The sequence below is a fragment of the Trypanosoma melophagium genome, assembly GCF_022059095.1.
Source record: "Trypanosoma melophagium isolate St. Kilda chromosome Unknown ctg13segment2, whole genome shotgun sequence".
In the NCBI taxonomy this organism is placed as follows: Eukaryota; Euglenozoa; class Kinetoplastea; order Trypanosomatida; family Trypanosomatidae; genus Trypanosoma; species Trypanosoma melophagium.
In genome coordinates, this window is record NW_027125140.1 from 70,523 (window position 1) to 96,131 (window position 25,609).

Here is a 25,609-nt window from a genome sequence, read left to right on the forward strand (position 1 = left end):
CTTGTTCTATTTCTCTCTTTCTTTCTCTCTCTCTTTTAATTTATTTTGCCTTTATTTCTTTTTATTTTCTCTCTCCATTTCTTCTGATGCTATCTACAGGTGTGTGAATGAACAATGAGCACGTGTTGGTGAGTGGCCATGAGCTGCGTCTAGTGCCATACTTAGCGCAGCACGTCCCCCGCTATCACCAGTGGATGAGTGATCGTGAACTACTGCAGTGTACCGAGAGTGAACCCCTCACCCTCGCAGAGGAATACGCCAATCAGCAGGAGTGGCTCACGGCGGCGGATAAAATCACCTTTATTCTACTAGCTCCTCTCTCTATTGTTGTGGATGCGTCTCTGCAGGCAGCGGCGCAGGCCCATGGCGTGGAGGAAGATGATGTGGGCGAGAATAAATCCACACATGGCCCTTGGGAAGGTGGTGAGGATTGTAGCGTGGATGATCCTGATAATGGAAGCGAAAATGAAGAAGAGGAGGAATACATAAATGAAGTGATAATGGGAGTTAGAGAAGAAGAGACGATTTCTAGAGAAGCACTTCGGTTAGGAGAACCGCAAATATCTACGCCGTTTATGAGAACTCAGTCAGAACATTCGATCACCCCTCGTACTTTTCTTCAGAAGGAAGAAGGTCAAATTGGTCGCACGTACGTTATGATTGGCGATTGTAATCTCTTTTCTATTAACTCTGATGACGTGAATTGCACTTCATCATCAGAAAAAGAAGAAAAAGAAAAAGCAGCAGGGGAAACAAAAGTTGACTGTAGTGGAGATGCTAAGGATGCGAGTGCTCATTGTAGTAATGAGAATGATGAACGATGCTTTGAGATATCTGTGATGATCGCTGAACCTTTGTTTCGACGACGCGGATTGGGTGCAGAAGCAGTACGACTACTATTGAGTTATGCGCTCGATAAATTGGGCGCCACTACTTTTGTCGCGAAAATATTAAATACAAATAATTCCAGTATTCAATTCTTTACAAACAAACTTGGCTTCACCAAATTAAAGGAGGTGCCTGTATTTAATGAAGTGCATTACTATAAACGATTTTCCAACAACGCAGAGAAAGAGGCGTGGATGGCAGAAGTGGGATATAAGCTTGATGTGTATGATGAGGCAGCGGAACAGAGTATGACAGTTCTTCACTCTTTCCCTGGGAGCAGATGAGATTCTGGCGAGAGAAGAGGAAAAAGTTAGAAAAAAGGAAAAAACAAAAGAAATAAAGAAGAGAGTACAAAATTTTTCCGAAGGCAAAAAAAGTGAAATTGTGAGGAAGCATGAGCGGAAAGATCAGAGAAAATTAAAACATGAAGATAGGAAAACAAAATATCTATACGGTGCATCAGAATCATTTTTTTTTTAGTTATTATTATTATTATTATTATTATTATTATTATTATTATTATTATTATTATTATTATTATTATTATTATTCGTTTTTTTTTCGAGAATGTTTTTTCTTTGGATTGAAAAGAAATGAAGACAACTGAGATTATTGGTGGGATGGGGCGTGCATCTTTCTCTATGAAGAGATTTGACTGTTAATTCCGGCAAATCTCTTTTTCACCTGATGTTTGCATACATCCAAACGTCAGAAACAGCGGTAACTTGAGAAAAAAAAAAACAATGAGAAGTATATTTCCTGTGATCAGTCTACTTGAAATATTATTGTTTTGGGGATTACTTTTTTTTTGATTTTTACTGTCTTTTTTTTTTTGCTTCCCTATGTGTTTGGCCTTTTTTTTCATGTTTTAGGGCATATTGTAGGGGAGAGCACCTCAATACATACACGCAGAGAAAAAAAAAAGAAAAAAGAAAAGGATAGGAAGGAATTAGCTACTACTAATTTTTCTCTCATAACTAAGTTTATCAATACATCCCCCTTATTTATATTTATATTTTCCTGCTGCTACGGAAGAGTCACACTCATGACTCACGACATCACCACTGAAACCCCTTCAATTCCGAATCGTGCCCCTAAACGTGAAAGGCGGGATAGTGATAAGATGCATAATACCGACACTAACAAGAATGCGAATAACGCTGAACGAGAACGTCCAAAGCGATTTGGTATGCGGCCACATTATTTTCTACCGTGTGATATTGTTTGGATACGACCTGCTGGATTGCCTTACTGGCCTGCAGAGGTGATACGGGCAGAAGGGACAAGCAGCAGCATCACTGCACGTCTATTTGATCCACCAGCATCTCTCACTTCACATGGTGAGACTCCAGCACGAGATTGTGTTACTTCTAATGCTAGTAAAGTGTACTTTTTTGATCGTCTTAAGACACCAGAAGATGTGGAGGAATGTGTAGAACAGCGTTTACAACGAAAATCACATGATGTCTCAGCTTATGAGGCGGATTTTCAACGTGCTGTTATGCATGCTAATCGCTTAGTTCGTACTGTTTTAAGCCCAGAAAGACTCCAACCATACAGTATTTGTGGTGTGGGTGTGGTACACAGTCTAATGCGAGCACATATTGCGGCACCAAGACAACCAAATACAGAAAACTTTACACCTCAAACAGCCGTTATAAAATTACGAGTAGGTCTTGAAAATGCTGTACGCGATTTAAATGGATTTGAATTTATTTGGGTGCTCTTTTCCTTTTCGTATGCCACTAATAGTGGGAATGAAACAGATACCCTAGATGCCCCTATAATGGGAGAAGGACGACAACGACGACAAGGGGCAGAGAGATGTTCTGGATTTAAAACAATGCTTGTACCACCACGAGACAGTGAATTACGTGGTGTATTCGCGACTCGAAGTCCACACCGACCAAACTTCATTGGCCTCTCATGTGTACGACTTGTTGCTGTTCGGGGATTAGAAGTTCATATTGCTGATCACGACTTGCTGCACGGCACACCAGTTCTTGATATTAAACCATATCTTCCATTCTGTGATGCGCACCCAGAGGCGAGGGCGGGATGGGTATCTGAATTGGATGATTCTGGACGGGGTGGAGCAGATCACAAGAGTAGCACACAGAGACTTCAGGTAGATCGCGTGTTTGAGGAGGAGAAGGAGGAAGAAGAGACGAAGAAGACGGAGTAAAAGTACAACGTCTGTATTATTATTATTATTATTATTATTATTATTATTATTATTATTATTATTATTATTATTGTTATTATTTCTCTTCTTTGGTCCCCTGTTGAATTACTTTTATTAATGAATGAATGAATTGGATTATTTTTTGTGCCATTTCTTGTTTAAATGGAGATTGTCGTATTGCACTATTCTCGGCTGATTATAACCCGACATATATATATATATATATATATATTTATTTATTTGTATATCTGTGCTTGTTTTTTTCTTGTACATTTATGTCTTTGGAAATAGGTATGCTTCTCCTTTCTTATATTGTGTGGAAATTTATTTGTTTTCTTCATTGTCTTTTTTTTCTTTTCCTTTTATGATCATAACGAAGCAATATCTGTTTTTTTTTTTTGTTTTTTTTTTTTTTTGTTTTTTTTGCACAACCTAAAAGGAAAACTCCCCAAGTTGTACACTTAATATAATTTGAAGGCACAGACAACCATTTTCAATTATAATTAAAGGAAATAAAGGAAGGAAGAAAAAGATAGATAAAAAAAACTTAGTGGAACTGACCTGAAGGCCAAATTCTTTTGCGAAATCAAAAGATGCCTCCGCGTGATATGACTGGGCAAACTTCAGCCCTTCAGGAATTTAAACGTAAAGCCCATATAACGTATCAACGGTACCTTGACAAGAGTGTACCGCATCGTTCCATGCGATGGGCTATGTTTGCATTTCTTATGATGTTTTATATTCTACGTGTGTCTTACCATGGAGGGTTTTATGTTATCACATATGCAATGGGTATTCATTTATTATACCTGACACTTCTTCTTATTACACCACTTGCTGATGATGATTTCACTGATGAGGCACCATTGCCGAGAAGAGGAAGTGCTAATGATGAAGAATTTCGACCCTTTGTTCCACGTGTACAAGAATTTGTTATTTGGTGCAGTATGTTTAAAGTTGTATCTATTTGTCTCTTTTTGACAATCTTTGATTTTCTTGATATACCTGTATTTTGGCCAATTTTGCTTCTATACTTTATTATATTGACAGTAACACAGATGGGTGGACGCATTAAACATATGCTGAAGCACCGTTACGTCCCGTGGAATGCGGGAAAACCTAAATACGTTCCGAAGGCTTCACCATAATTCTGAAATCAAAATTTTCTTCTTTTTATCTGTTTTGATTTCTAGATTCTATTTGAATTATAGTGTTTCTGTGTGCTGCCGTGTATTTGTTGGTTTGCAATTTGCTTGCATGTCCGTGTGTCTGCTTTTGAAGTGAAGCTAAATAGGTTAAATGAAAAAAAGAGAGAAAGAAAAAGGTGAATGGAGACATGAAATCGATGATGGTAAGAGCGGCAGGGAATTCAAGAGAGAGAGAGAGAGTGGAACAACGGAGGGTGATCTATGGATGTAGGGACTTGATAGATGAATAAAAGGAATCGACCATTTCATCCATTTCTTTCTTTCTTTGTTTGTTTCTTTTTTATATTTATGTGAATGTTTTTTTTTTTCCCCCCTTTGTATGAACACAACACCTGTCCTACTGCATAGACAGGCATACACACACAAACACATACACACATGAATCTCTTTGTGGTTTATTTTAGCAATAAAGTAAACCTTGAGATGGCGTATGCTACGTTGGTGTTAGTGTTGGGGTATTTATTTCTTGTTTTCTCTGATTTTGTGTAATTACTGCATCCTAATTTATTTTTTTCTTTATTTCTATTCTTATTACATACAAATTACTTTATTATTATTATTATTAATTTTTGGGGGAAAAAAGGCCGTTGGAAAAAGCAAAGAAATAGGAATACAACTATTACAGGCGTACATCTCAGAGAGACGCACGAGGTAGAAGGAAATACTGATAGTACAAAACAAAAACAAGCAAATCCAAGCAACAACAATAACAGAAAAAAAAAATCAATCAGTCTAAAAACAAGAGAAAAAGGAACAGAGAGAGAAAGAGAGAGAGAGAGAAAATCTCCTGGCTGCTATTAAAGAAAGTAGTGTAACAACGGTGGTGTCAACATCATGGCGAACGAAAAAGGAGCTTGTCAGACTACTAACACCGTCCGAGTGAAGGATAATGAGGAGGAGGAAAAAGAAATTATCCCACTTGATCAGGATGATATTGCACTGCTTAAATTGTATGGATCTGGTCCTTATCATGCAACAGTAAAGGAGTTGGAAGAGTTTGTGAAGACAAAGGCGGAGGCAGTGAATAAGCAGGCTGGTGTAAAAGATAATCAACTTGGTCTTGCACCTCCTGTGCAATGGGATCTTAACAGTGATAATGATGTAATGCGTTCTGAGAGTGCGTTGCATGTTGGTCGTTGCACGCGAATTCTCAACAAGGGACAACCTGATGCAAAGTATGTTGTGAGTATCCGTGATAATGCCAAGTATGTGGTTAAACTTGGAAACCGTGTAGCCCCAGAGGATATTGAAGAGTCCATGCGTGTTGGTGTGGCGATGGGGTACTCTACGATTCAAATTGAAATCCCACTCCCACCCCGCATTGATCCCTCTGTTTCTATGATGCAAGTAGAGGAAAAACCAGATGTGACGTACAACGATGTTGGTGGGGCAAAGGAACAGATTGAACGTATTCGCGAGGTGGTAGAACTTCCCCTCACCCACCCTGAGAAGTACACACAACTTGGCATTGATCCTCCCAAAGGTGTTCTCCTCTACGGACCCCCGGGAACCGGCAAGACACTTTTGGCAAAGGCTGTGGCGAACCGCACCGATGCGACGTTTATCCGCGTGATTGGATCGGAATTGGTGCAGCGTTACATTGGCGAAGGAGCCCGTATGATTCGTGAGATCTTTCAACTCGCCCGCTCCAAGAAGGCGGCGATTATCTTCTTTGACGAAGTCGATGCCGTTGGCGGGGCCCGCGGCGGGGGCAGCGGGGATGACGAGATCCAGCGCACCATGCTGGAGATGGTGAATCAGATGGACGGCTTCGATGCCCGCGGGAATGTGAAGGTCATCATGGCCACCAACCGCCCCGACACCCTCGACCCCGCCCTCACCCGCCCAGGCCGCATGGACCGGCGGCTGGAGGTCGGCCTGCCGGATCTGGAGGGCCGCACGAAGATTCTGCGCATCCACGCCAAGTCCCTCTCGTGTGAAAAGACAATTCGGTTTGAACTCATTGCACGGTTGTGTCCAAACTCGACCGGGGCGGATCTGCGAGCGGTGTGTACGGAGGCGGGAATGTTCGCCATTCGGGCGAGGCGAAAGACGATCAATGAGAAGGACTTTCTCGATGCTGTGAACAAGGTGATTAAGGGACAGCACAAGTTCAGTGCTACAGCAAAGTACATGGTTTACAACTAATAAACAAGAAGAAAAAAAAGAGAAAGAAGGAGGAGGAAGGAAGTGGAAAGAGGGGGGAAAAAAAGCAAAGAAAAATAAAGAAAAAAAAAGGAAAGTGAAAAGATAAGAGAGAGAAAAAGGGAGAGGATGGGAGAAAAAGATATGTGGCATACGATCACTGGCATTTGTGGTGGGGTGATCAATTATGTATCTCTGTGGTACGGGTGTGTGCCTTTTCTTAATCCTCAGTTTGTAATTTCTTCATTTTCTTTTTTTTTTTTGTTTTCTCTATTGTATTTTTTTTTCTTTTTTTCGTTTTATGTGTTTCCTCTGTTATATATATATTTCGATCCTATTATTGATATCAGTGCTACCATTTCTACAAATGTTATTGCTTCCTTTCATATACGAAAGAACAAAAAAACGGAACGAGAAAGAGGAAGAAGAAGAGGAAGAATCTTCTCTATTAATGTGATTACATATATGTTACTGCAAATCTGTAACTCATTCCATTGTTTCTTTTTTTTTCATTGTTTTTCTTCTCTTTTTTTTCTGTTTCTCTGTCTTGTACGTGATAATCGATTTGTAAAGGAAAGGGAAGAATTATTTTTTTTTTTACTCTTCACTTTACACACAGACACACCAAAAGAGGGATAAACAGAGTAGACGCTAAAGAAAAAAAAGAAGGAGCAATAAACGAGCAACACATACACATTACATATATTTATACACCTCCATACAGCTTTGGCCGAGAAAAAAAAAAGGAAATAAAGTGAGACATTTGTTTTTGTTTTTCATTCTTTCCTCTAGGTGCTTTTCAATTAAGTAGCGACAGAAGTAGTCACTCTGTTTTTTGTGATATTATTCTTATTATTATCTCTTTTTTTTCTTAGATCGGAGGATTATCGTCTTTGTTAGTGTTCTAGTGTGTTGTCTGATTTTATTACTTTTGCGTGATAAAGAGGAATCGGCTGTAATAACACAACCGTAGGAAGTTAATTAAAAACGAAAACAAGTAGATATATAAGGTTTAACCAGAAATAACAAAACCTCTATATTTATTGCTGGAATTTTATTTCTGTAACTCATGAGTAGAATTACCGGAGACAAGCGAAGTTCTATTGATGTACTTATTCGTGTACGTCCAATGCGGGCAGAATTGAATGAAGTAAAAAGTGTATGGGATATTAGTACGACTACTCTACGGGAAAAGGGAAATCCTGATAGTCTCTTCACTTTTGATCATGTATACAATAGTGATGCGACGACACGAGAATTGTATGAACGCAGTGTGCGTAGAGGTATTGTGGCAAATGTAGCAAAAGGTTACAATGGTACAGTATTTGCTTATGGTCAAACCGGTAGTGGTAAGACACACACCATGTTAGGTGAAAATGTGTATAGTAATAGTAATAGTTGTCATACCCACTCTGAGGGACTTGTTGCGATGTCTGTTCGTGATCTTTTTAATGATCTTGAAGAGGAACTACGAAATAATCCATCTATGCAAATAACAGTATTTCTAAGTATGGTTGAGATATATAACGAACAGTTGCGAGATTTACTTCTTGCTTCAGGAGCGACGGCATTACCGTTATCTATACGAGAAAATGAATATGGCGTATATGTACATAATGCCGTACGTCGTCAAGTATCGAGTGCACAAGAATGTACGCAAGTTATTCATACACAAGCGGCTGCACGTGTATCTGCCAATACTACAATAAATGAGCAATCAAGTAGATCTCATTGTGTTATTCGTATTCTTGTAGAAAAGACTATTCTTATTGATGATACTAGTGATGTTTCTTCCTGCAGTGGAGATGATATGGATGCTGAAAATAGTGATTGTTTAAAAAAAAAAATTGTTTCCACTCTTAATCTTATTGATCTTGCTGGATCTGAACGTGTGGCGAAGTCTGGACTAACCGGTATGCGGAGAGTTGAGGGAGGTTATATTAATAAATCTCTTACTATCCTCACCACAGTGATTAGTCGATTATCTGAAAATAATAACTATATGAATGGAAAGACGATTCCCACTGGTGCTGGTGGTACTGTAGCTGTACCAGCCTTTGTTCCTTATCGTGATTCACGTTTAACACATCTTCTTAAAACAGCAATTGGAGGAAATTCATTAACGGCTGTTTTTTTTTGTATTACACCAGCCATGCAACACGTGGATGAATCTCGCAGTACACTACAGTTTGCGGCTCGAGTAAAGTCTATAAAGAATAAAGTATCGGTAAATGAAGTAGCAGATCCAAGGACAAAACTGCGAGAAATGGAAATATCATTGCGGCGTTATAGACGTATGATGGTAGCCACTACAATTTACTTATGGAGTAAGAATATTCGAATTAAAAATATGCAGGATAAAATAGATGAACTTATTCTCCTCCTACATGAGAAATCTGGAGTGGATTCGAATCTTCTTCTTAATACGACTAACAATAATCATAACAATAGTAATAGTAATAGTGGTAGTATCGTTTCACCTGGTAAGATGATACGATCAACACCAAATGAGCAACAACGTATTATCATTGAACGTCTTACAGAACAAAATGAAATGTTACAAGAAGAACTTGTAAATGTTCGATCAGTACTGGAAAAGAAGAGTAATATAATGGAACATGCACAGATAGATCTCAATATGCATACATCCACAGCAGCAGTAACAGCTATGGGAGTTGCGGATGACCATGAGAAACAACAACTTCGCAGTGATCTTAGAGATTTGGAACAAATGTTAAAAGAAGTCGTAGATGAGAAAAATGCCATTCAACAGTCTATGGATGAATTAGATAGTTTTTGTAAAGAGCTTGAGGATGAAAATACCACACAAGCCTCTACGGTGAAAACGTTAAAGAAAAAGTGTAGGGAACTACAAACTCTTATTGATGCAAAAGGAGAAGCAGAGACGAGTGCCAATGCGGAGGTAAATTTACTAAAAGAACAACTTGCAAAAACACAACAGAAGTTAATGGAAAAAAGTCGTGGAGATGATTATCTGCAGCAATTAACCAAACTACATATTGAACATCAAGAACTTCAGTTCAAGTATCATCAATTACTAGAAAAACATAACCGTGAATTAGATGAGGAACGCGCTAATATGAATAATTTACAGGCAAAAATAGAAGAACTTGAAGATGAGGTAACTGAAATGCGTGATACGAATAAACTACAAAATTCATATCTGTGGCGATTAATAAGTGTGGCTTCTGTGGCATCACGTGGAAAGGCGGCAGACTCTGAAGATACAACCGCCACCGTTCGTGGTTCTCAGGTGGATGCGGCTGTGAAGACACTCACGACATTTGTGTTATCATCATTGGAAAAACCCCCTGCTGTGCCTGAATCCGTTGATAGATCCCAAAAACAACAAGAACAGGGAAATAATACGGAAACAACATTAACTGAAAACAGAGATGATATGGGTAGTCATACAAATATTAATATTAATAATGGTGGTAGTGATAACGCAGCACTTGTACGGCGTATTGAAGAGTTAGAGCTGCAACTTATTGCGAGAGATGCAGAGCGGGATGTTATCGTAGATTGTAAGTTAAAACGCATGCAAAACCTTGTACTGCGTCTTCACACAACAAATGCGGCACTTGTGGAGGAAATGCGGAACTCCTTTGCACTTAATGAGGAACTATTTAATATGGTCGACAAACACCCAAAGTTGGGAGCAAAGATTGCAAAAGCGGGACTTGTACCTATTTCGCTTAAAGCCGCACTTGAACGTGCGACATTAGCCAGAGTTCCCACAAAACCATATGGACATAATTAAAGAGAGAGAGAGAGAGAGGTAATAGAGGTAAAATGAAAAAAAAGTAGCATATCAAGGTAAAAGGAAAAATACAAAAAAATAATATTTATACGTGAAGAGGCGATGCTACTTGTAGTAGAGTTGTAACAACACCTTGAGTCTTCAAAAAAAAAAAGAAGAAAATGGTATACAAGATTTTTGTTTTGTTTTACCCTTGACTAGTTTTCTTCCTCTTTTTAAGCTTTTACTCTCTCTCTCTCTCTCTCTCTTTCTCTCCCTTTCTCCCTTTACCGGATCTTTAGATGGATTAGTTTTTGGTGACACACAGGGGATTTTACTTTTATTTTAATGGTTTGATTGTGTTTTATTTATTTCACTTTCCTATTACTATTGCTATTATTATAATTATATTTTTTTGATTTATTTTCTCCTCCTCCACTATTACTATTATTACTATTATTAGTACTATTTACGGCTGTTATCTTACAGTCCCCTACACGTACACCTCTCACTACACTCTTCTTCTTAACAAAACTCCCTATATAAAAAAATTATTTCTTATAATTCAACACTAAACAATAAATAAATAAAAAACAACAACCAAAAAGAAAAAAAAAATGCAAAAGGCTGGGAGACATGGCAGTTACGCCACACAGTTCTGGACGCGGTCCACCCACCCACCACACCGCACCCGTCATGATATGTTAAAAGCACATTCACGCAAATCTCTTCAACGACGTTTAGTATTACCACTAGACGCCCACGATTGGCAACGTGCACTTGAAGTACTACACGCACGTTATGCCAGACTCGGACGTACACCAGAAGACTATCAACGTGTTATTCGCGGTTTGGCAAGTGCGACATCCCCACATCAACGCAATAGTGCTTTGCAGACATTAGACGCCTTACGTGATAAGGTGTACGCGGGGGAAATGGTGACTTCGGGTGGTTTGTGGGTTACGCTGGTGTGGGCGTATGCGCAATTGCGATTTCCAAATGAGGGTTACACTTGTTTACTGCAAGCCGACCGGCGGTGTCAGTTATCACCACTCACTCGACAACATATGGCTGAAACACTATTACCGCTATTGGCAGAGTTTGGTATGTTGCAAGAGGTAAAGTATGTGGTGGAACATTTCTTAAACGAGGTTGGTAGTCGTCGTGAACGAGCACGTATAGTAAATTTAATAGCGGAAGCTGCTGCACGAAGTGGTTTGTGGACGAGTGCTATTTCATCATTACAAAAGGAAATATCAATAGTGACAGAAGGAACAGTAACATCTGCTGAAGGTAGTACTAGCAGTAGTGTAAAATCTACTCCACGAACACTCTCCTCTCTCTTTATTAAGGAGGCAGTAAATGTATCTGAAAAGGTATCAAATTCCTCTCAAAAAGATTTGCAACTTTCAACAGAGGCATTAAGATCCATGATGTGTTCAATGGCAGATGATGGACAATGGATTATGGCTTTACAATGTTTACGAGAGTTACAGCAACGTTCAAGTAGTAGTAATGTTTCTTTATTAGATGCCTCTGTTGGGAAGAATACAGAAACCTATAATAATGATGATACGAATGATGTGTCAAATCTAAATAAACATCAAGAATTGCCAAATTTTTCAGAGGATGAACTACAACGACTTCTTAATTGTTTAGGTGCAGGAGAACGTTGGGAGGAGGCGATAAGAACTTTTATGTCATACTATGGTATGAATAAAACACTATCAAAGAGATTACCACGATCATTACATGCATTAACACTAGATTTACTCTTTTCCTCCTTTCCGAGAGAAAGAAGAGACGTTATTCTCGTGGAAGATGACCAAGAAGTATCTGATGCTGATGTTTCAATTGTTTCTTCTCCATCCCGTCAAGAAGCAGCAAATAATAAAATAAGAGGATCCATAGAACTACGATTGGAAGTTTTACATCATCCACACGAAGCTATTGCAGTACTTGATCAATTGTTTGGCGAACGTGATGATGTTGTTGTTACAGATAGGATGATGGCAGCTGTAGGTCCTGCATTATTACAGTTAGGCCACTGGGAGAGAGCTCTACATTTATTGCGACAAACGCCTTCTCTTACTTCAAGAAGAGTGAAAGAAACTTCAACCGAGGCGAATCGATGTTTACGTGATCAATTAGTGGCACTTCTTTACTATTTACATCATGCCGTTTCACTTGAAGCTCGTTTTTACACATTATATCACTTCCCCTTTGCGTTCCCAAAGGAATTATTTCAAGGTCTTCCTCCTCCATCTGAGCTTGCATCGTATTTAAAAGAAATACAAAAACAACAACAACAAGAGGAGAAGGAAGTGAGACTGAAGAACATGGAGCAGAAGAGAGAAGAGAAATCAACGGTTTCTCCAAAACTTCCTGAAAGTTTTATCTCTCGTCCTTTTGCCTCTCGTCGTCGTTCTAACATTGTACAAAACACGGAAAAGCACGATGATGAACTTAAGCGTCGTTTAACGTCACTCTACACAAATCGTAACCTGGCGTTTCCCAATAACTGGGATCCCAATAGTGATCCACGACCACCGCCTAAAGGATTGCACGATCAGGCGAGTGGGTGGAATTACTACGGCCGCGGTGGTGAAATGGTATTCGCGAATCACAAGCGTACGGCACATCCCTTTACTTTACATCCTAAGGTGATGCGATCACTGGCAGATCCATATCGTGGATGGAGTCTAAAACAAAATAGCTCTTGGGCTCATCGTGAGCGTGTGCGTAAGTGGAATGGACACAGTGCTGTTTAAATCGGGGTGTGGGGGGAGTATTTCTCGAGACGAGTTGGGCGAATAAGGGGAAAAACAAAAAAGATTTATACATACATACATACATATATGTGTATTATTATTATTATTATTATTATTATTATTATTATTATTATTATTATTATTATTATTATTATTATTATTATTATTATTACTGAGATGAATATCATTCTTTTTAATGTATCATGTTTATTATCTCTTTTCTTTCTTCTTTGTCTTGTAATTTATATTTTTTCTGTGTTTTTTTTTTATTTTATTTCTCTTTTTAGGAAAACATATTATAGATTGAAAGTTAGACCTGTTCTTTCTTTCTTTTTTTATTAAAATGCCACCCACCTCTGGCACCCATACACTTCTCTCCCGTGTTAATTGCGTTGAAAGAGCAGCGGAGGTGGCCAAGAAGACACCTCCCAAAGTTGTCCCATTAACAGAAGAAGCCAAGGCTCTGCCTCCACATATTATTAATGTCACAGATGCATCTAAATTAAATGCGCAAACGCCTTTTTTTAAGTGTCCACCATGGGCAGGTCTTCCAGTACGTGCTTGTCATTTACACTGCACTCGAGATGGACTAGCATTACCTTCACTGGGTTTGGATCGTTTTCCTTTTTACTTGTTTGGACGAAGTCCAGTGTGTGATTATGTGCTTGAACACCCATCTGTTAGCAGTATTCACGCCGTGTTGGTGTTTCATCGTGAGCAAGAGTGTTTTGTACTGATGGATTTGGGTTCAACAAACGGGGTAAAGCTTAACGGTCTTCGTATAGAGAAGAAGCGGCCTGTTCCAGCACCTATTGGGAGTAGCATACAATTTGGTTTTAGTGCACGTCTTTATAAAGTTAGTTTAGGGCCCCCACCATCCTCAAAGCGCTTACGGGAGGAACGAGAAGAACAGAAAATTACAAAGGCACATGCTACTACTACTACTACTACTACTACTACTAATTTTAATAGTACTACTACCACTATTACAACTGCAACTACAGCTACTACTAATACTACTACTGCTGCCATCCCTATCAATGTTGGACATGATATCATTGCTTCTGCTACTAATGGGGATAAAGATACGGGATCCACTTTAAGTACGGGAAATGTAACTGATCAAATAGAAAATGTCGGGGATAATCAAACAGTGACAGGTGTCGATAATACAGAGATGACGCAAACGGAAAAAAAACCACCTGCTGAGCGGCACTTATATCATGTGCTTATTAAACACAAGGATGTACGTCGGCCTGTCTCCCTCGCCCCACGCAATAAAGGAGATCCCATAACACGATCAAAGGCAGATGCAGTAGCATTAGCACACGCAATTCTCACACGACATGGCGAAAAACCACAGTGGTCGTTAGAGGAATTCACTGCTGTTGTGCGGGAATTCAGCGAGTGTGCTTCTGCTAAACGGAATGGGGATTTGGGAATGGTGGAAAGTGGCACCTATACGGAAAAGTTTGATGAGGTGGCCTTTGCACTTGCTGAAGATGCTGTAAGTTCACCAGTAGAAACAGAACTTGGTGTACATCTTATTTACTACTGCATTGATCCATGAGACAACACCCAGAAGCTTTACATATCCAATTTGTACAGTATGGCATATATATATGTTTTTTTTTGCTTAATAATTACCCACTTGCAAAGGCCCTTGTATCAAGAGTATGGGGCATCCGAGAGACTAAAAAAGGAAGAAAAATGTGGTGTAATGAACTGAATCCATTAAATATTGATGGTTTTAATTGTTTTCCCCTTTTGAGAGGAACGAGGCCCCGTTATGTGTATGTGTGTTCCCATTTCAAATATGTAGTGATTTGTTGAAAATCGTGTTGCATTATTATTATTATTATTATTATTATTATTATTATTATTATTATTATTATTATTATTGTTATTGAATTTCTTTTTGGCTGTTTCATTTATTATAGAGAGGAACAGAAGCATTCTCCGTTTTTCTTCTGGGGCAAAAAAACAACAACAAAGGGATACCAAGGGAAGGAAAATAAAGGCCCAATTATTATTATTATTATTATTATTATTATTATTATTATTATTATTATTATTATTATTATTATTATTATTATTATTATTATTATTATTATTATTCCCGTTGGTGTTATAGAGGGCATATGGGCATTATTGCTGGGAATTTAATAGCGAAGCTGCTTGAGCGTTCGCAGTCAATACATTTTCTTCACGTCCAGGATGGTGTTACACTCAGTGGAGATTTCTTGTCTGGCGGTGAAAATCTCATGGGTCGATTACTTATATTACAGCAAGAGCCACAACCGAGTGAAGAGAAAAGATTGAGGAAATCCATTACATCTACTCTTTCCACTTCAGCGGAGGAGCATACACCCATTGAAGGGGAAACCGAGCCAAATGAAGTTGCTGAGGAAGGTAAACGCGAACAAAGTGATGGAAGTTTCTTTGTGTGGGCACCTTACACCTATCTTGCTGTTCATTTTCCATATTTACTTCCACCAAGATTCAGTGGTCTCATTGATGCCACAGTGAGTAAAGATGATAAAAAAACATGGAGATATCTTACCTGCGCGGGGGTAAAAAATATTTCAAGAGTACAACGTCGTTCAAGTCCTTGTGGAGTGCCTGTAATTACATTGACATTTCTTGATGGTACATCTATGCATCCGATTATCTTTCGAGAAGGAGGTATTACAAAGTTTCTCGAGGCGTTAAAGAAGATAACGCCTATGCGACAGAGTCCTTTTCCGGATGACTTTGTTGTATATGGTGACTATGATGCAATTGTGACAAAGGCTGATGCTGCTGCTGCGGAATCCACTAATAAAACGAAGGAAGATCACGATGACAGCAGTAATTTGACTACACCGCGAAGTTCTAACGGTAATAATAACAAAAGGAGTTTATTTTCTGAGGATGTGGGCCGTGAAGAATTACAACGTGTATTATATGGATCTAGTGAACTCTCTAATGGAGCACGTTTTCGTGAATCTCTCAATTTAACAGTTGCCCGCGTGCGAACACTAATTCAAGGTTTCACCGATCAACATAATAACAGTATATCCTCAAATAACTCGCCGTCATTGCAATGTCTGAAATCCAACAGTAATAATAATAATAATAGTCATCATAATAGTCATAATAAGGATAATAGTGGGGGAAACAACGGAAATGGTCAAGAAAATCCACTAATGGACGAAGCGTTTGATCTCTTAGAGGAACTTATTCCTATAGAGCAACAGGTACCACGAATACCAGAACCACAGAATCGAAGTATGGTACCTCCACTCACTGCTGCTGAATGGGAATGTTGTTTTAATGGAGAAGACGGTAAACTTGATGTTAACCGGTACGCAGAGGCGAAACTTATTGCATACATGGGAGGAGTGGAACCTCAAATTCGTTTGCAAGTGTGGTGCTTTATGCTTCATGTGTATCCAGATGTACAAAACTCAACAGAAACTCAACGGGAGGAAATTCGAAAAAAATACTCACAAATGTACAAACAGCTTACAATACAATGGACGAACATTTTCCCAGAACAAGAAAGTCACTTCTCGGCATTCCGTGAAATTCGTTCTTCTATTGAAAAGGATGTTGTACGTACAGATCGTATTCACTCTGCATACGCAGAGAATGACAGTCATAAACTAAGTATGTTGCGTCACGTCTTAATGGCATATGCCTTATTTAACTTTGACTTGGGTTATTGTCAAGGGATGAGTGATGTACTCTCTCCCATTATTCTCCTCGCTGAAACTGAGGTGGAGGCATTTATGTGTTTCCGTTGTTTTATTGAAGAACACTGTGGGAATAATTTTAGACATGATGTTCGAGTTGGAATGGAAGTTCAATTTCGTGCATTGCGTGCACTTATTAGATTTTTTGTTCCTCGATTATTCACTCATTTGGTAAGTCAGCACGCAGATGATATGGGGTTTTGCTTCCGTTGGTTACTTATGTTATTTAAACGTGAATTCCCTATTGATGATGCCATGTTACTCTGGGATGTAGTTATTAGTTGTCCATATACCCCACACTTTGAGTTGTTTGTGGCTGCGGCACTCTTAAAAGCTATAACTCCGCAAATACTCGAACAGCATCTCACATATGATGAACTTCTTAAATTTGCAAACAGCACTGCTGGAAACATCAATGTGCACCATTTAATTCTATTGGCACAAGAATTTTATGATTATGTTGCAACTCATGTTATTGCGTTAGACAGCCCAGGGACAACGATTGAAAATTACCGGCCGACTCTTGATGATATTCTTAAAGTTCTGGAAGGCTCTTGCAACTGAGTTGCACACGCTATCCTTTTTTTTTTGTTTCTTTCTTCATATCTCTGTTTCTTTTTGTCTGTGTGTCTGTGTGTCTGCATTTGTCTCTATGTGTTGCTGAAGTATTAACTATTTGTTGCTGAGTATCTACACTTGTTGTAGTGTGATTTACCTACCATGTTTAGTTGAACATTTTAAGGTGAAAAAGCGGAACGTATGAGGGAATATGCTGAAAGTGACAGGCGCTCTCTGTGTACATCGTTGTAATTGCGTTTGGTGGTGTAGTCAGTTTTCTTCTTACCGTCTTAGAAGATGTCAAGTTTTCTGATATAAAATTGCTTCGTATATAGTCTTTGTCTGTGTGTGTGTTTTTCTCTTTTTTTTTTACCTTTTTCTTTTTATCTTTACCTCTTTTTTATGTAACTTGAAGCTGTGATTTAAGTTACACAGTGTCTAGCGTGATGTTTTCATACGCAGACAATTTATCTTGAGCCACACTAATGTGTGGTGTGTAATCTTTTTATTTATTTTATCGTATTCTGTGTATTTTGGTCCATTATCATTTTTTCTGTTCTTCTTTCATGTATTCTTTCTTTCTTTTTCTTTTTTTTCGTTTAATTATCTTATTAGTGCGCTCTGTAGGGCCCAACCACCACCACAGCGGGCGGTGGTTGTATGTGTATTACTCTCTGTGTATGATCACAGGACAACCCACACTTGGCAACAGGAGTACACCATAAAGAACACAGAAATACAGAAGGATATAATCCATACACGTTACATTACAGAATATAGATATATATAGATATATAGATATATATATATTGATAATTACATTATTAATAATGTCCAATCGCCGTGAGAGTGCGCATGCATTTGTGCAGCGTCTGCGAGCCACTCCCGTTGCACTTTCCCCGCACGTCTTCCACAACGCCACAGATGGTGGATTGCGGCAAAGTGATGTGTTGTTTGTTGGCGGCAGACCGGGATCTGGAAAGACAACGTGGATTTACCGCGTTGCCGCCCAACACGTTCATAATGGTGGTTGTGTTACTTTTCTCTTTCTGCCTGGTAGTGGGAACTTTGTGTTGAGGCGTTTTATGGAACAACTAGAGATGGTTACACCCTTGTCCATTACAACAGAAAAAAAGGGAAATGATACTATAACTGATAATCATAATAATAATAATAGTGATAATGATGAAATGGAAACACCATGTATATCTGACATTGAGGCTCGGCGTGAAGCACTGCTTAACGCACTCAATCGTGTGGAAGTAGTACACTGTGCCGATGTCGTTGATCTCGCTATCTACTGCATGCATGAAACGAGAAGTACATTAGATGCTACACTCTCACACACCGCCGTACCACTTGTTATAGCGGAGGGTTGTGGTGGAAAAGGAAGTTATTTACATCACATGGAACGTGCTATGGGGCATGAATCACCGTTGTGTCATTGGCTTTTTAACTGTTTACAGCGACGCAGGCGATGTGCGCTTATTCTCGTGGAGGAATGGGGATTCGCAGAAGTAGAATGGGATGGACGTCCCCGCTCGTCTGGGCGTGAGGAGGAATCCTCATTTACAGCCATAGTGGAAACAGAATCGGAACTTCTTCGACGTTTGCAAAAGGAAAAAACGTTTAGGGCGACAAAAATACCTAAACATTTTACTACGAAACGACAACGAATGAGTTCAAATTCTGGTGTGAACTCTAGTACACTGACAGAGACCTCTTCACATCTTGTGGGGAATCTTCGACTGTTTTATTTGCATATGCAGAGTGTTCCAACAGTAACAACAGTAGGAGGTGGATTTGTTACAGTGGCACGTTTGTTACAGTGGCGTTTGATGCAGAAGCAACAAACCACTGATGAGAATAATGAAATATCGGAAGTATTGACAGAATTTTCACGACAGCAGCGGTGGCGTCAGTCACCACTGGGGAAATCAACACCATTGTATGGGGAAGTCCTTTGTGCAGCACAATTATAATATATTGTTGTTTTTGTTGTTGTTGTTGTTGTTATCCTGTGTCTGCTGTTAACCTACAGAAAGAGAAACAGAGAGAAAGGGGAAGGAAAAAAGGCATATCAATATCACAAAAAGGTATACCTTTGTACATGAAGATTTAGTTGGTTAACCTAATTATATATACATTTCTGTGTATATATTTTCTTTATATATTGCGATGCATGCATGCATGCGTTATTCATATCTCATGAAATAGATTTTATAATATCCTTATGTTTTACACTTCTTCTTCTTTTTTTCTTTCATTCTTTCTTTTTCTCTTTAATACAGGAAAGCGTCCAGGCAGTATTGCATTAGAACAGCAGTTATGGATGCTGATGACGACGATCGCGTTCTCGGTATGACAGTGCAGAACCCCGATAATTCACTACACAACACATCCAATGCTGTTTCCGCTGCTGTTGCTAATGATGGTGAAGGTGGAGAAAGAAAAGGAGGAGAAGAAGATGAAGAATTCCTCGACTTGGGGCCACCCACCGATGATGATGGAAGTGATGCTATGGCAGGTGAAAGCAGTCACGGAGCCGATAATGGTAGTAATGTCTCTAATGAAGATGATGTAGGGAGTGAAAATAATGCACCACTCTCGGATGAAGCTCTAGTGCAGATTGAAAGTAAGAGTGAGGCGAAGGCACTTGGAAGAAAACTCTATAAACGCTGGAAGAAATTACATAAACGCAGCAAGAAAGAAAGGCGTCGTCATGGTAGCAAGAAAAAAAGCAAGCGGGATGATAAGAAGCATAAAGAAAAAAAGAAGGAAAAGAAAAGAAAACGCAGAAGGACGGATGATGATGATGAAGATAACGATTTCGAGAATGATATGGGAGAAGAAGAAGAAAAAAAAGAAAAAGAGGGGAAGCGAAAGGGCAGTAATTCGAAAAGGCAGCGAAAAAGTTCCCGTCATGAAAAACCAATTGCTCTCGGTGATGAAGATTTGGGATCTGCACCTTTTGCAAATATTGATGAAGTACTACTGGCAGAAGAAGCTGCGGCAAGACGCAGCGGTGGGCGAAGCGGAAAAGGCAGCAGGAGTAGCAATAATAATAGCAATAACAATCTATTCTCAGAAGTGAAACCCAAGAAACTTTCGGCAGATGCTCAACGTGGTGCACTCCGTGCGATGGCGGCTGCAGTTGTAAACTCTATGCGAGAGGCACGTTTACAGGATGAAGTAGATATGAATCAACGCCGACCACCACTTCATCGTGTAAGTATATTGGATAAGGTCGTGGCACAATGCCGTCGTGAGGCTTTGCGACCATTTCTTATTGAAGAAGGTATCCTACAGGAGCTTAGCACTTGGCTCTATGATTTTAACCGTCGTGAAATTGCTGCGTTTGAGTTGCGTTCCGCTGCTCTTGATATCCTTTTAGGATTCCCTATAGACGGAGAATTAAACGCCGGTATCGCACGTAATGGTGATGAAATACTTGATGCATTTACTGGTATGACACGCGAACACCTTATCAACACGGACCTTGGTAGCGCGGTTAATGCATTGCGGCAAGATAAGCATGAAGTACATCAGAACCGTTCTAAAGCGGTGCGACTCCTGGAACGTTTAAGCCGCGCCATGTCAGGTGGTGTTAAGTCTGCACGCCGCAGTGGAGATGGATCGGGTAATTCTTCCTTTGCTGGTGGAAGTGGCGGGTCTAGCAGTAATGTAACATGGAAGTGTCAAGATGATCCAACGGTTGCCCCACCGTTTCATATGGTTCAAACAGGAACAGAGGCATTTCAAACAGCACTTGTGCGACCTGATCCACTTGATCCACTCTCATACCTTCGTGTTCCACCACGCCGTGCACCCAAAGCATATGTCACAAATTTGGGAGGTAATGTTGGTGTTGGAGAGTAGTTTCTTGTATCTCACTCGTGCTCTCTGTCTTTTTTTTTTGGCTCTTTCTCTCTTTGTGTGAGGCAGCAGTTGCTGTCAAACGATGTGGAGATTGAATGGTCGTGTAATGATGGTACTGACTTAGATATCTTTTTCTTTCCCCTTTTCTGTAACTGTTCTTGTTTTTGTTTTGGTTCTTCTTTTGTTTTAGACTTAATTCTCCCTTCTTTTTTTCTTCTTTTTTTTGGTTGGGAACGGGGTGTTATTATTGTTTGTTTTGTTGTTGTTGTTGTTGTTGTTGTTGTTTTCCTTGGTGTGTGTGTGTGTTCATGTTTTTCCCTGAAAAAACGCAAAAGCACGCAGTAAAACAACGAGAACAAGAGGAATAACCTAGGAAAGAAAATTGACTTTGACGATACCCAGAGATATTAGTTTTTCTTGTGTATCCAAAACATATATATATATATATATATATATATATATTTATTTATTTATTTATTTATTCTCTTTTGCTATCCTGAGAGGGACAATGTCAACAATTGGAATTATTGGCTGTGGTAATATGTGTGAGTGCATCTTGGGTGGACTTATCCGCAGCGGGAAGTACGCGGGGGATTCCATCACGGTGTATAACCGCACAGAAGCGACCGTGAAGCGACTCTGTTCACAGTATGGTGTACGGGCTGGTGAGAGCGCTTCACACGTGGCTTCCAATGCGAAGATTGTACTTGTTGGTGTAAAGCCGTATACGGTGTGTACTGTATTGGAGTCCATTCGTGATGCACTGAAGGAAGATACCATCATTGTCTCTGTGGCCGCGGCTATTACTATTGCGGCGATGGAAAAGGCGGTGGGACGTCCGTGTAAGATTATTCGTACAATGCCAAATGTACCAGCCCGTGTGGGGGCCGGTATTACGTCCATCACACCCAACAGTTGCGTCACCCCAGAGGAGACGGCGTCTGTGGTGAAGATGTTCAACACCGTTGGGAAGACTGTGGAGGTGGCGGAGTCGCAGATACACGCCGTGGTTGGTGTGGCCGGCTCCTCCCCCGCGTATGTGTTTATGTTCATGGAGGCGATGGCAGACGCCGCCGTCCATGGCGGACTGCCGCGGACGCAGGCGTATGAATTGGCCGCGCAGGCGGTGCTCGGCTCCGCGAAATTGCTGCAGCAGCAGCAGGAGGAAAAGAACGATCAGGCCTCACCGGCGCAGTTGAAGGATGTGGTGTGTTCGCCCGGTGGGACCACCATTGAGGCCGTCCGCTCACTAGAGAAGGGTGGCCTACGGACTACCGTTATCGAGGCAATGATCGCATGTATGGAGAAGTCTAAGGAATTGGAGGCCAAACTTAACTGAAAAGAAAAATATCTATTTTTTTTTTTTGACTGTTGTGGTTGCTGTCTATCACTTTTTTTTTTCATTGTGTGCTTGTGTGTGTGTGTTTTTTTTTTTTTGACATTTACTGATATTTCGGGTTACCCCTTCATTCATTCTTTCTTTGATTTTTTATTGTTATGAACGCTTGACCAGGATGTGGGGAGAGTAGATATCCAGTTTCTTTTTGGTGTCCTATCGTTCTTTTTTTTTCTTCTTCTTCTTCTTCCATGACTACCACTGATATGGCTGTCATTTGCTGATGCCACATTATATCTCTTTTTTTCTCATATAAAAGAAGCAGCAGAAATATTGCGTGAAACGGAAAGTACTCTAATGGAGAATTAGGAGGCGAGGGAATTACTGTTTTTTTTTCGTGTTTTGAGTATTCTGCAGCATCCATATTGCACAGCTGTCAGAGTAGACTATAAGAAGAAAAAAAAAAGGGAGGCGAAAGAAATCTCTTCTGCACTTATGCATGTTATTTAGAGTATGACATTCTGTTTCTTCTTATTTCTACACTGAACGCTTAACTACTCTAAATGTTTTCATGTTTCTAATGTTTTATTTTTTCTCTTTCTATTTCTAATGATACTATAGGGAGAAAAAAAGTGGTGCCAGGAGCTCCTCTAATTTGAAGAGGAAGAAGAAGAGGAAACCGTTGAAAAGTAAGGGTAAAAAAAAAGGTGGGGGCAAAATAATCAAACAACAAAACGGAAAAAAAGGAAAACAAGAAAATATTCAAAAATAAAAAGAAGTCAGCGAAATGATAAAAACTGCAAAAAGTGTACCTCTCGCTCCATTTACAGGGACATCTCAGAAACCCCAAGATTCTTTAAAGAAGGAGGGTGGCAGCAGCGGTAGTGGTTGTTGTATCACAGATATGCAAACAACATATGAACTTCTTCATGTTCTTGGACGAGGATCGTTTGGTGTTGTTTCGTTGGCAAGGGCACGCAAAACTGGGAAAACAGTTGCTGTAAAGAAGGTTCTCTTTGACAGCCGTTTACATCCACGTGAGCTGATAATCTTACGGGACCATCTTGGACCAACTGTACGTAGTGGAGGATTTAATGCCGACAATGGTAAAACAAATAGCAATAGAGACGAAGGGGAAAATGATAATAATAATAATAATAATAATAATAATAATAATAATAATGTATCTCTTGATGGGAAAGCTATGCCAATGGAGGATTTTATGGCAATTCCAACTATCGTTCCCTATCACCCAGGCATAGTTCAGTTGCTAGATTATTTCTATGCTTGTGGTCCTAATGGGGAACAATACCTCTATATCGTAATGGATTACATACCGCTAGATATGTATCGTCTACAATATATGTATGTACGACAAAAGAGGCAACGCGTGCCACTCATTTTTGTTAAGGTTGCTATGTTTCAGCTTGCTCGGGCGTTAGCTTTCCTTCATGCACGTGGTATGTGTCATCGTGATATTAAACCAAGTAATTTATTGATTGATCCAGAAAAAGGAATTGTAAAATTATGCGACTTTGGAGCTGCAAAGGTGATGCAATCACTAGACGTTAAAGGTCCAAGAGAAAAAAATGTACCGTATATTTGTTCCCGTTATTACCGTGCTCCAGAACTTTTGCTTGGTTCACTTTATTACCACTTTCATGTAGATATGTGGGCATTTGGATGTGTTCTGGCTGAATTTCTTTCTGGAGAAGTATTATTTAAAGGTAGTACAACAGTTGATCAGATGGCTGAGATTTTTAAAGTTCTTGGTGCACCATCACGGCAGGAACTTCTAACTCTTAATCCGCAAAGTGCGGAGGCATTAACTTTAGCCTGTAGATCATGGTGTGATGCTGCACCTGCACCAAATACTTCTATTGCTGCATCTTCTAATGCTGTTACTGGTACTAGTAATACTACTACTAAGTCGGGCAGTGATTATTTTCAACGATATCAAGCCCTGCAAATAAAAGCGCTTCAATGGCAAAATGTGCTTCCACCCGATACACCAGCAGCAGCAATCTCACTTGTTGGTGAACTACTACGTTATACACCAACAGAACGTTTATCTGCGGTGGAGGTGGTAGAGCATCCATTCTTTGATGAGTTGTTCACAAATGATGTACGTCTTCCCAATGGAGCGGCACTACCGGTAAGTATGTTTCAAGTAACACGTGAAGAGAGTGAACTCTTTCCTTCATGGTTATTAGAGCGTATGGCAAGTGCAGAAATGTTGGCAAAACAATTGGCCGAAGGGACTAGCAAGGAGGAGGCACCGAAACAGCAAGAACAAGCATAATAATAATAATAACAATAATGATACGGCAACAAAACCAAATTTATATACTAAATTAATATGCTACACGTATTATTCTTGCAAATGGGATCAATGAGATGAATATTGGGTAATTGTTTAAGCAGGAAAGAGGTTCAGTAAACGTGTTTTTTTTTTTTTGTGAAATGCAATCTGATCATCTTTTCTTCCGGCGATGATACACCAAGGCGACACATGGACAGACGTATAAACCCAAGGTGTAAAAAAAAAAAAAGAAAATAGGAAGAAACAGTAGTGAAGAAAATAAAGAGGGAACATAATGGTTCTCATCTTAAACAATTGCAAAAACAAAAAAAAAATACCCTGAGAAGCAAGATAATGTTGTTGATATAGTTGTTCGTATTGTTTTCTTTAATAAAAGTCATACCCACAAAGAAATGGATGTGGTGTTTATTTTTATTTTTTTTTCTTTCTCTTTGGCTCGCCTCCTCCCGATCTATATCCAGAAGAACCACTTAAACACGGGAGGAAATACAAAGAATTTGTGTATATAATAAAATTAGAAAAGGGAAAAAGCGAGGTTTACATGGTTAGAAAAGGAAGAAGCGAAGTAAAAAGGTGAGAGATATGGTGAGGGGTGGGTTTTTTTTTTAGAAACCCCACCCCTTTTTGTTTTCATTGTTATTGTGCTGGTGTTTAACAACCCTAGTTTGGGAAGATGAATATAATGTTGTTATTTATCCCCTTGTTCTTGCTGAACACGATTCTTTATTGGTTTTTTTTCTTAGCGATTGACTGGTTAATACTGTACAAAGAGGTAGCTCTGTCTGTGTTTATTTATGCGTCTCTACTTTCAGGTGT

The 25,609-nt window shown here is 39.5% G+C and overlaps 12 protein-coding genes across 12 annotated transcripts; all 12 read left to right on the top strand.

The window, feature by feature from the left end:
* Positions 1-107: 107 nt before the first annotated feature.
* On the top strand, positions 108-1,172 carry LSM04_002722 (GNAT domain; the record flags this gene model as incomplete). The annotated part of the gene is made up of 1 exon (XM_067330761.1): positions 108-1,172. One exon carries the CDS (start codon positions 108-110, stop codon positions 1,170-1,172), a length of 1,065 nt encoding a protein of 354 aa, XP_067194081.1.
* A 761-nt stretch (positions 1,173-1,933) lies between these two features.
* Positions 1,934-3,073, top strand: LSM04_004969 (TrmO-like; the record flags this gene model as incomplete). Its single annotated transcript, XM_067330763.1, has 1 exon — positions 1,934-3,073. The coding sequence occupies one exon, from the start codon at positions 1,934-1,936 to the stop codon at positions 3,071-3,073; it is 1,140 nt and encodes a 379-aa protein (XP_067194103.1).
* A 593-nt stretch (positions 3,074-3,666) lies between these two features.
* LSM04_001921 (Retrieval of early ER protein Rer1) lies at positions 3,667-4,221 on the top strand (the record flags this gene model as incomplete). The annotated part of the gene is made up of 1 exon (XM_067330764.1): positions 3,667-4,221. The coding sequence occupies one exon, from the start codon at positions 3,667-3,669 to the stop codon at positions 4,219-4,221; it is 555 nt and encodes a 184-aa protein (XP_067194070.1).
* An 894-nt stretch (positions 4,222-5,115) lies between these two features.
* On the top strand, positions 5,116-6,429 carry LSM04_009402 (AAA ATPase; the record flags this gene model as incomplete). Its single annotated transcript, XM_067330765.1, has 1 exon — positions 5,116-6,429. One exon carries the CDS (start codon positions 5,116-5,118, stop codon positions 6,427-6,429), a length of 1,314 nt encoding a protein of 437 aa, XP_067194136.1.
* Positions 6,430-7,495: 1,066 nt separating this feature from the next.
* On the top strand, positions 7,496-10,210 carry LSM04_001879 (Kinesin motor domain; the record flags this gene model as incomplete). The annotated part of the gene is made up of 1 exon (XM_067330766.1): positions 7,496-10,210. One exon carries the CDS (start codon positions 7,496-7,498, stop codon positions 10,208-10,210), a length of 2,715 nt encoding a protein of 904 aa, XP_067194069.1.
* A 596-nt stretch (positions 10,211-10,806) lies between these two features.
* Positions 10,807-12,960, top strand: LSM04_002708 (uncharacterized protein; the record flags this gene model as incomplete). The annotated part of the gene is made up of 1 exon (XM_067330767.1): positions 10,807-12,960. The coding sequence occupies one exon, from the start codon at positions 10,807-10,809 to the stop codon at positions 12,958-12,960; it is 2,154 nt and encodes a 717-aa protein (XP_067194080.1).
* Positions 12,961-13,303: 343 nt separating this feature from the next.
* LSM04_003837 (Forkhead-associated (FHA) domain) lies at positions 13,304-14,530 on the top strand (the record flags this gene model as incomplete). The annotated part of the gene is made up of 1 exon (XM_067330768.1): positions 13,304-14,530. The coding sequence occupies one exon, from the start codon at positions 13,304-13,306 to the stop codon at positions 14,528-14,530; it is 1,227 nt and encodes a 408-aa protein (XP_067194090.1).
* Positions 14,531-15,101: 571 nt separating this feature from the next.
* LSM04_007511 (Small G protein signaling modulator 1/2) lies at positions 15,102-17,261 on the top strand (the record flags this gene model as incomplete). Its single annotated transcript, XM_067330769.1, has 1 exon — positions 15,102-17,261. One exon carries the CDS (start codon positions 15,102-15,104, stop codon positions 17,259-17,261), a length of 2,160 nt encoding a protein of 719 aa, XP_067194124.1.
* Positions 17,262-18,085: 824 nt separating this feature from the next.
* Positions 18,086-19,237, top strand: LSM04_002602 (uncharacterized protein; the record flags this gene model as incomplete). The annotated part of the gene is made up of 1 exon (XM_067330770.1): positions 18,086-19,237. One exon carries the CDS (start codon positions 18,086-18,088, stop codon positions 19,235-19,237), a length of 1,152 nt encoding a protein of 383 aa, XP_067194078.1.
* Positions 19,238-19,583: 346 nt separating this feature from the next.
* Positions 19,584-21,134, top strand: LSM04_002398 (Transcription factor IIS; the record flags this gene model as incomplete). The annotated part of the gene is made up of 1 exon (XM_067330771.1): positions 19,584-21,134. The coding sequence occupies one exon, from the start codon at positions 19,584-19,586 to the stop codon at positions 21,132-21,134; it is 1,551 nt and encodes a 516-aa protein (XP_067194076.1).
* A 541-nt stretch (positions 21,135-21,675) lies between these two features.
* Positions 21,676-22,473, top strand: LSM04_001233 (Pyrroline-5-carboxylate reductase; the record flags this gene model as incomplete). Its single annotated transcript, XM_067330772.1, has 1 exon — positions 21,676-22,473. The coding sequence occupies one exon, from the start codon at positions 21,676-21,678 to the stop codon at positions 22,471-22,473; it is 798 nt and encodes a 265-aa protein (XP_067194060.1).
* Positions 22,474-23,257: 784 nt separating this feature from the next.
* Positions 23,258-24,772, top strand: LSM04_001604 (Protein kinase domain; the record flags this gene model as incomplete). The annotated part of the gene is made up of 1 exon (XM_067330774.1): positions 23,258-24,772. One exon carries the CDS (start codon positions 23,258-23,260, stop codon positions 24,770-24,772), a length of 1,515 nt encoding a protein of 504 aa, XP_067194065.1.
* Positions 24,773-25,609: the final 837 nt, after the last annotated feature.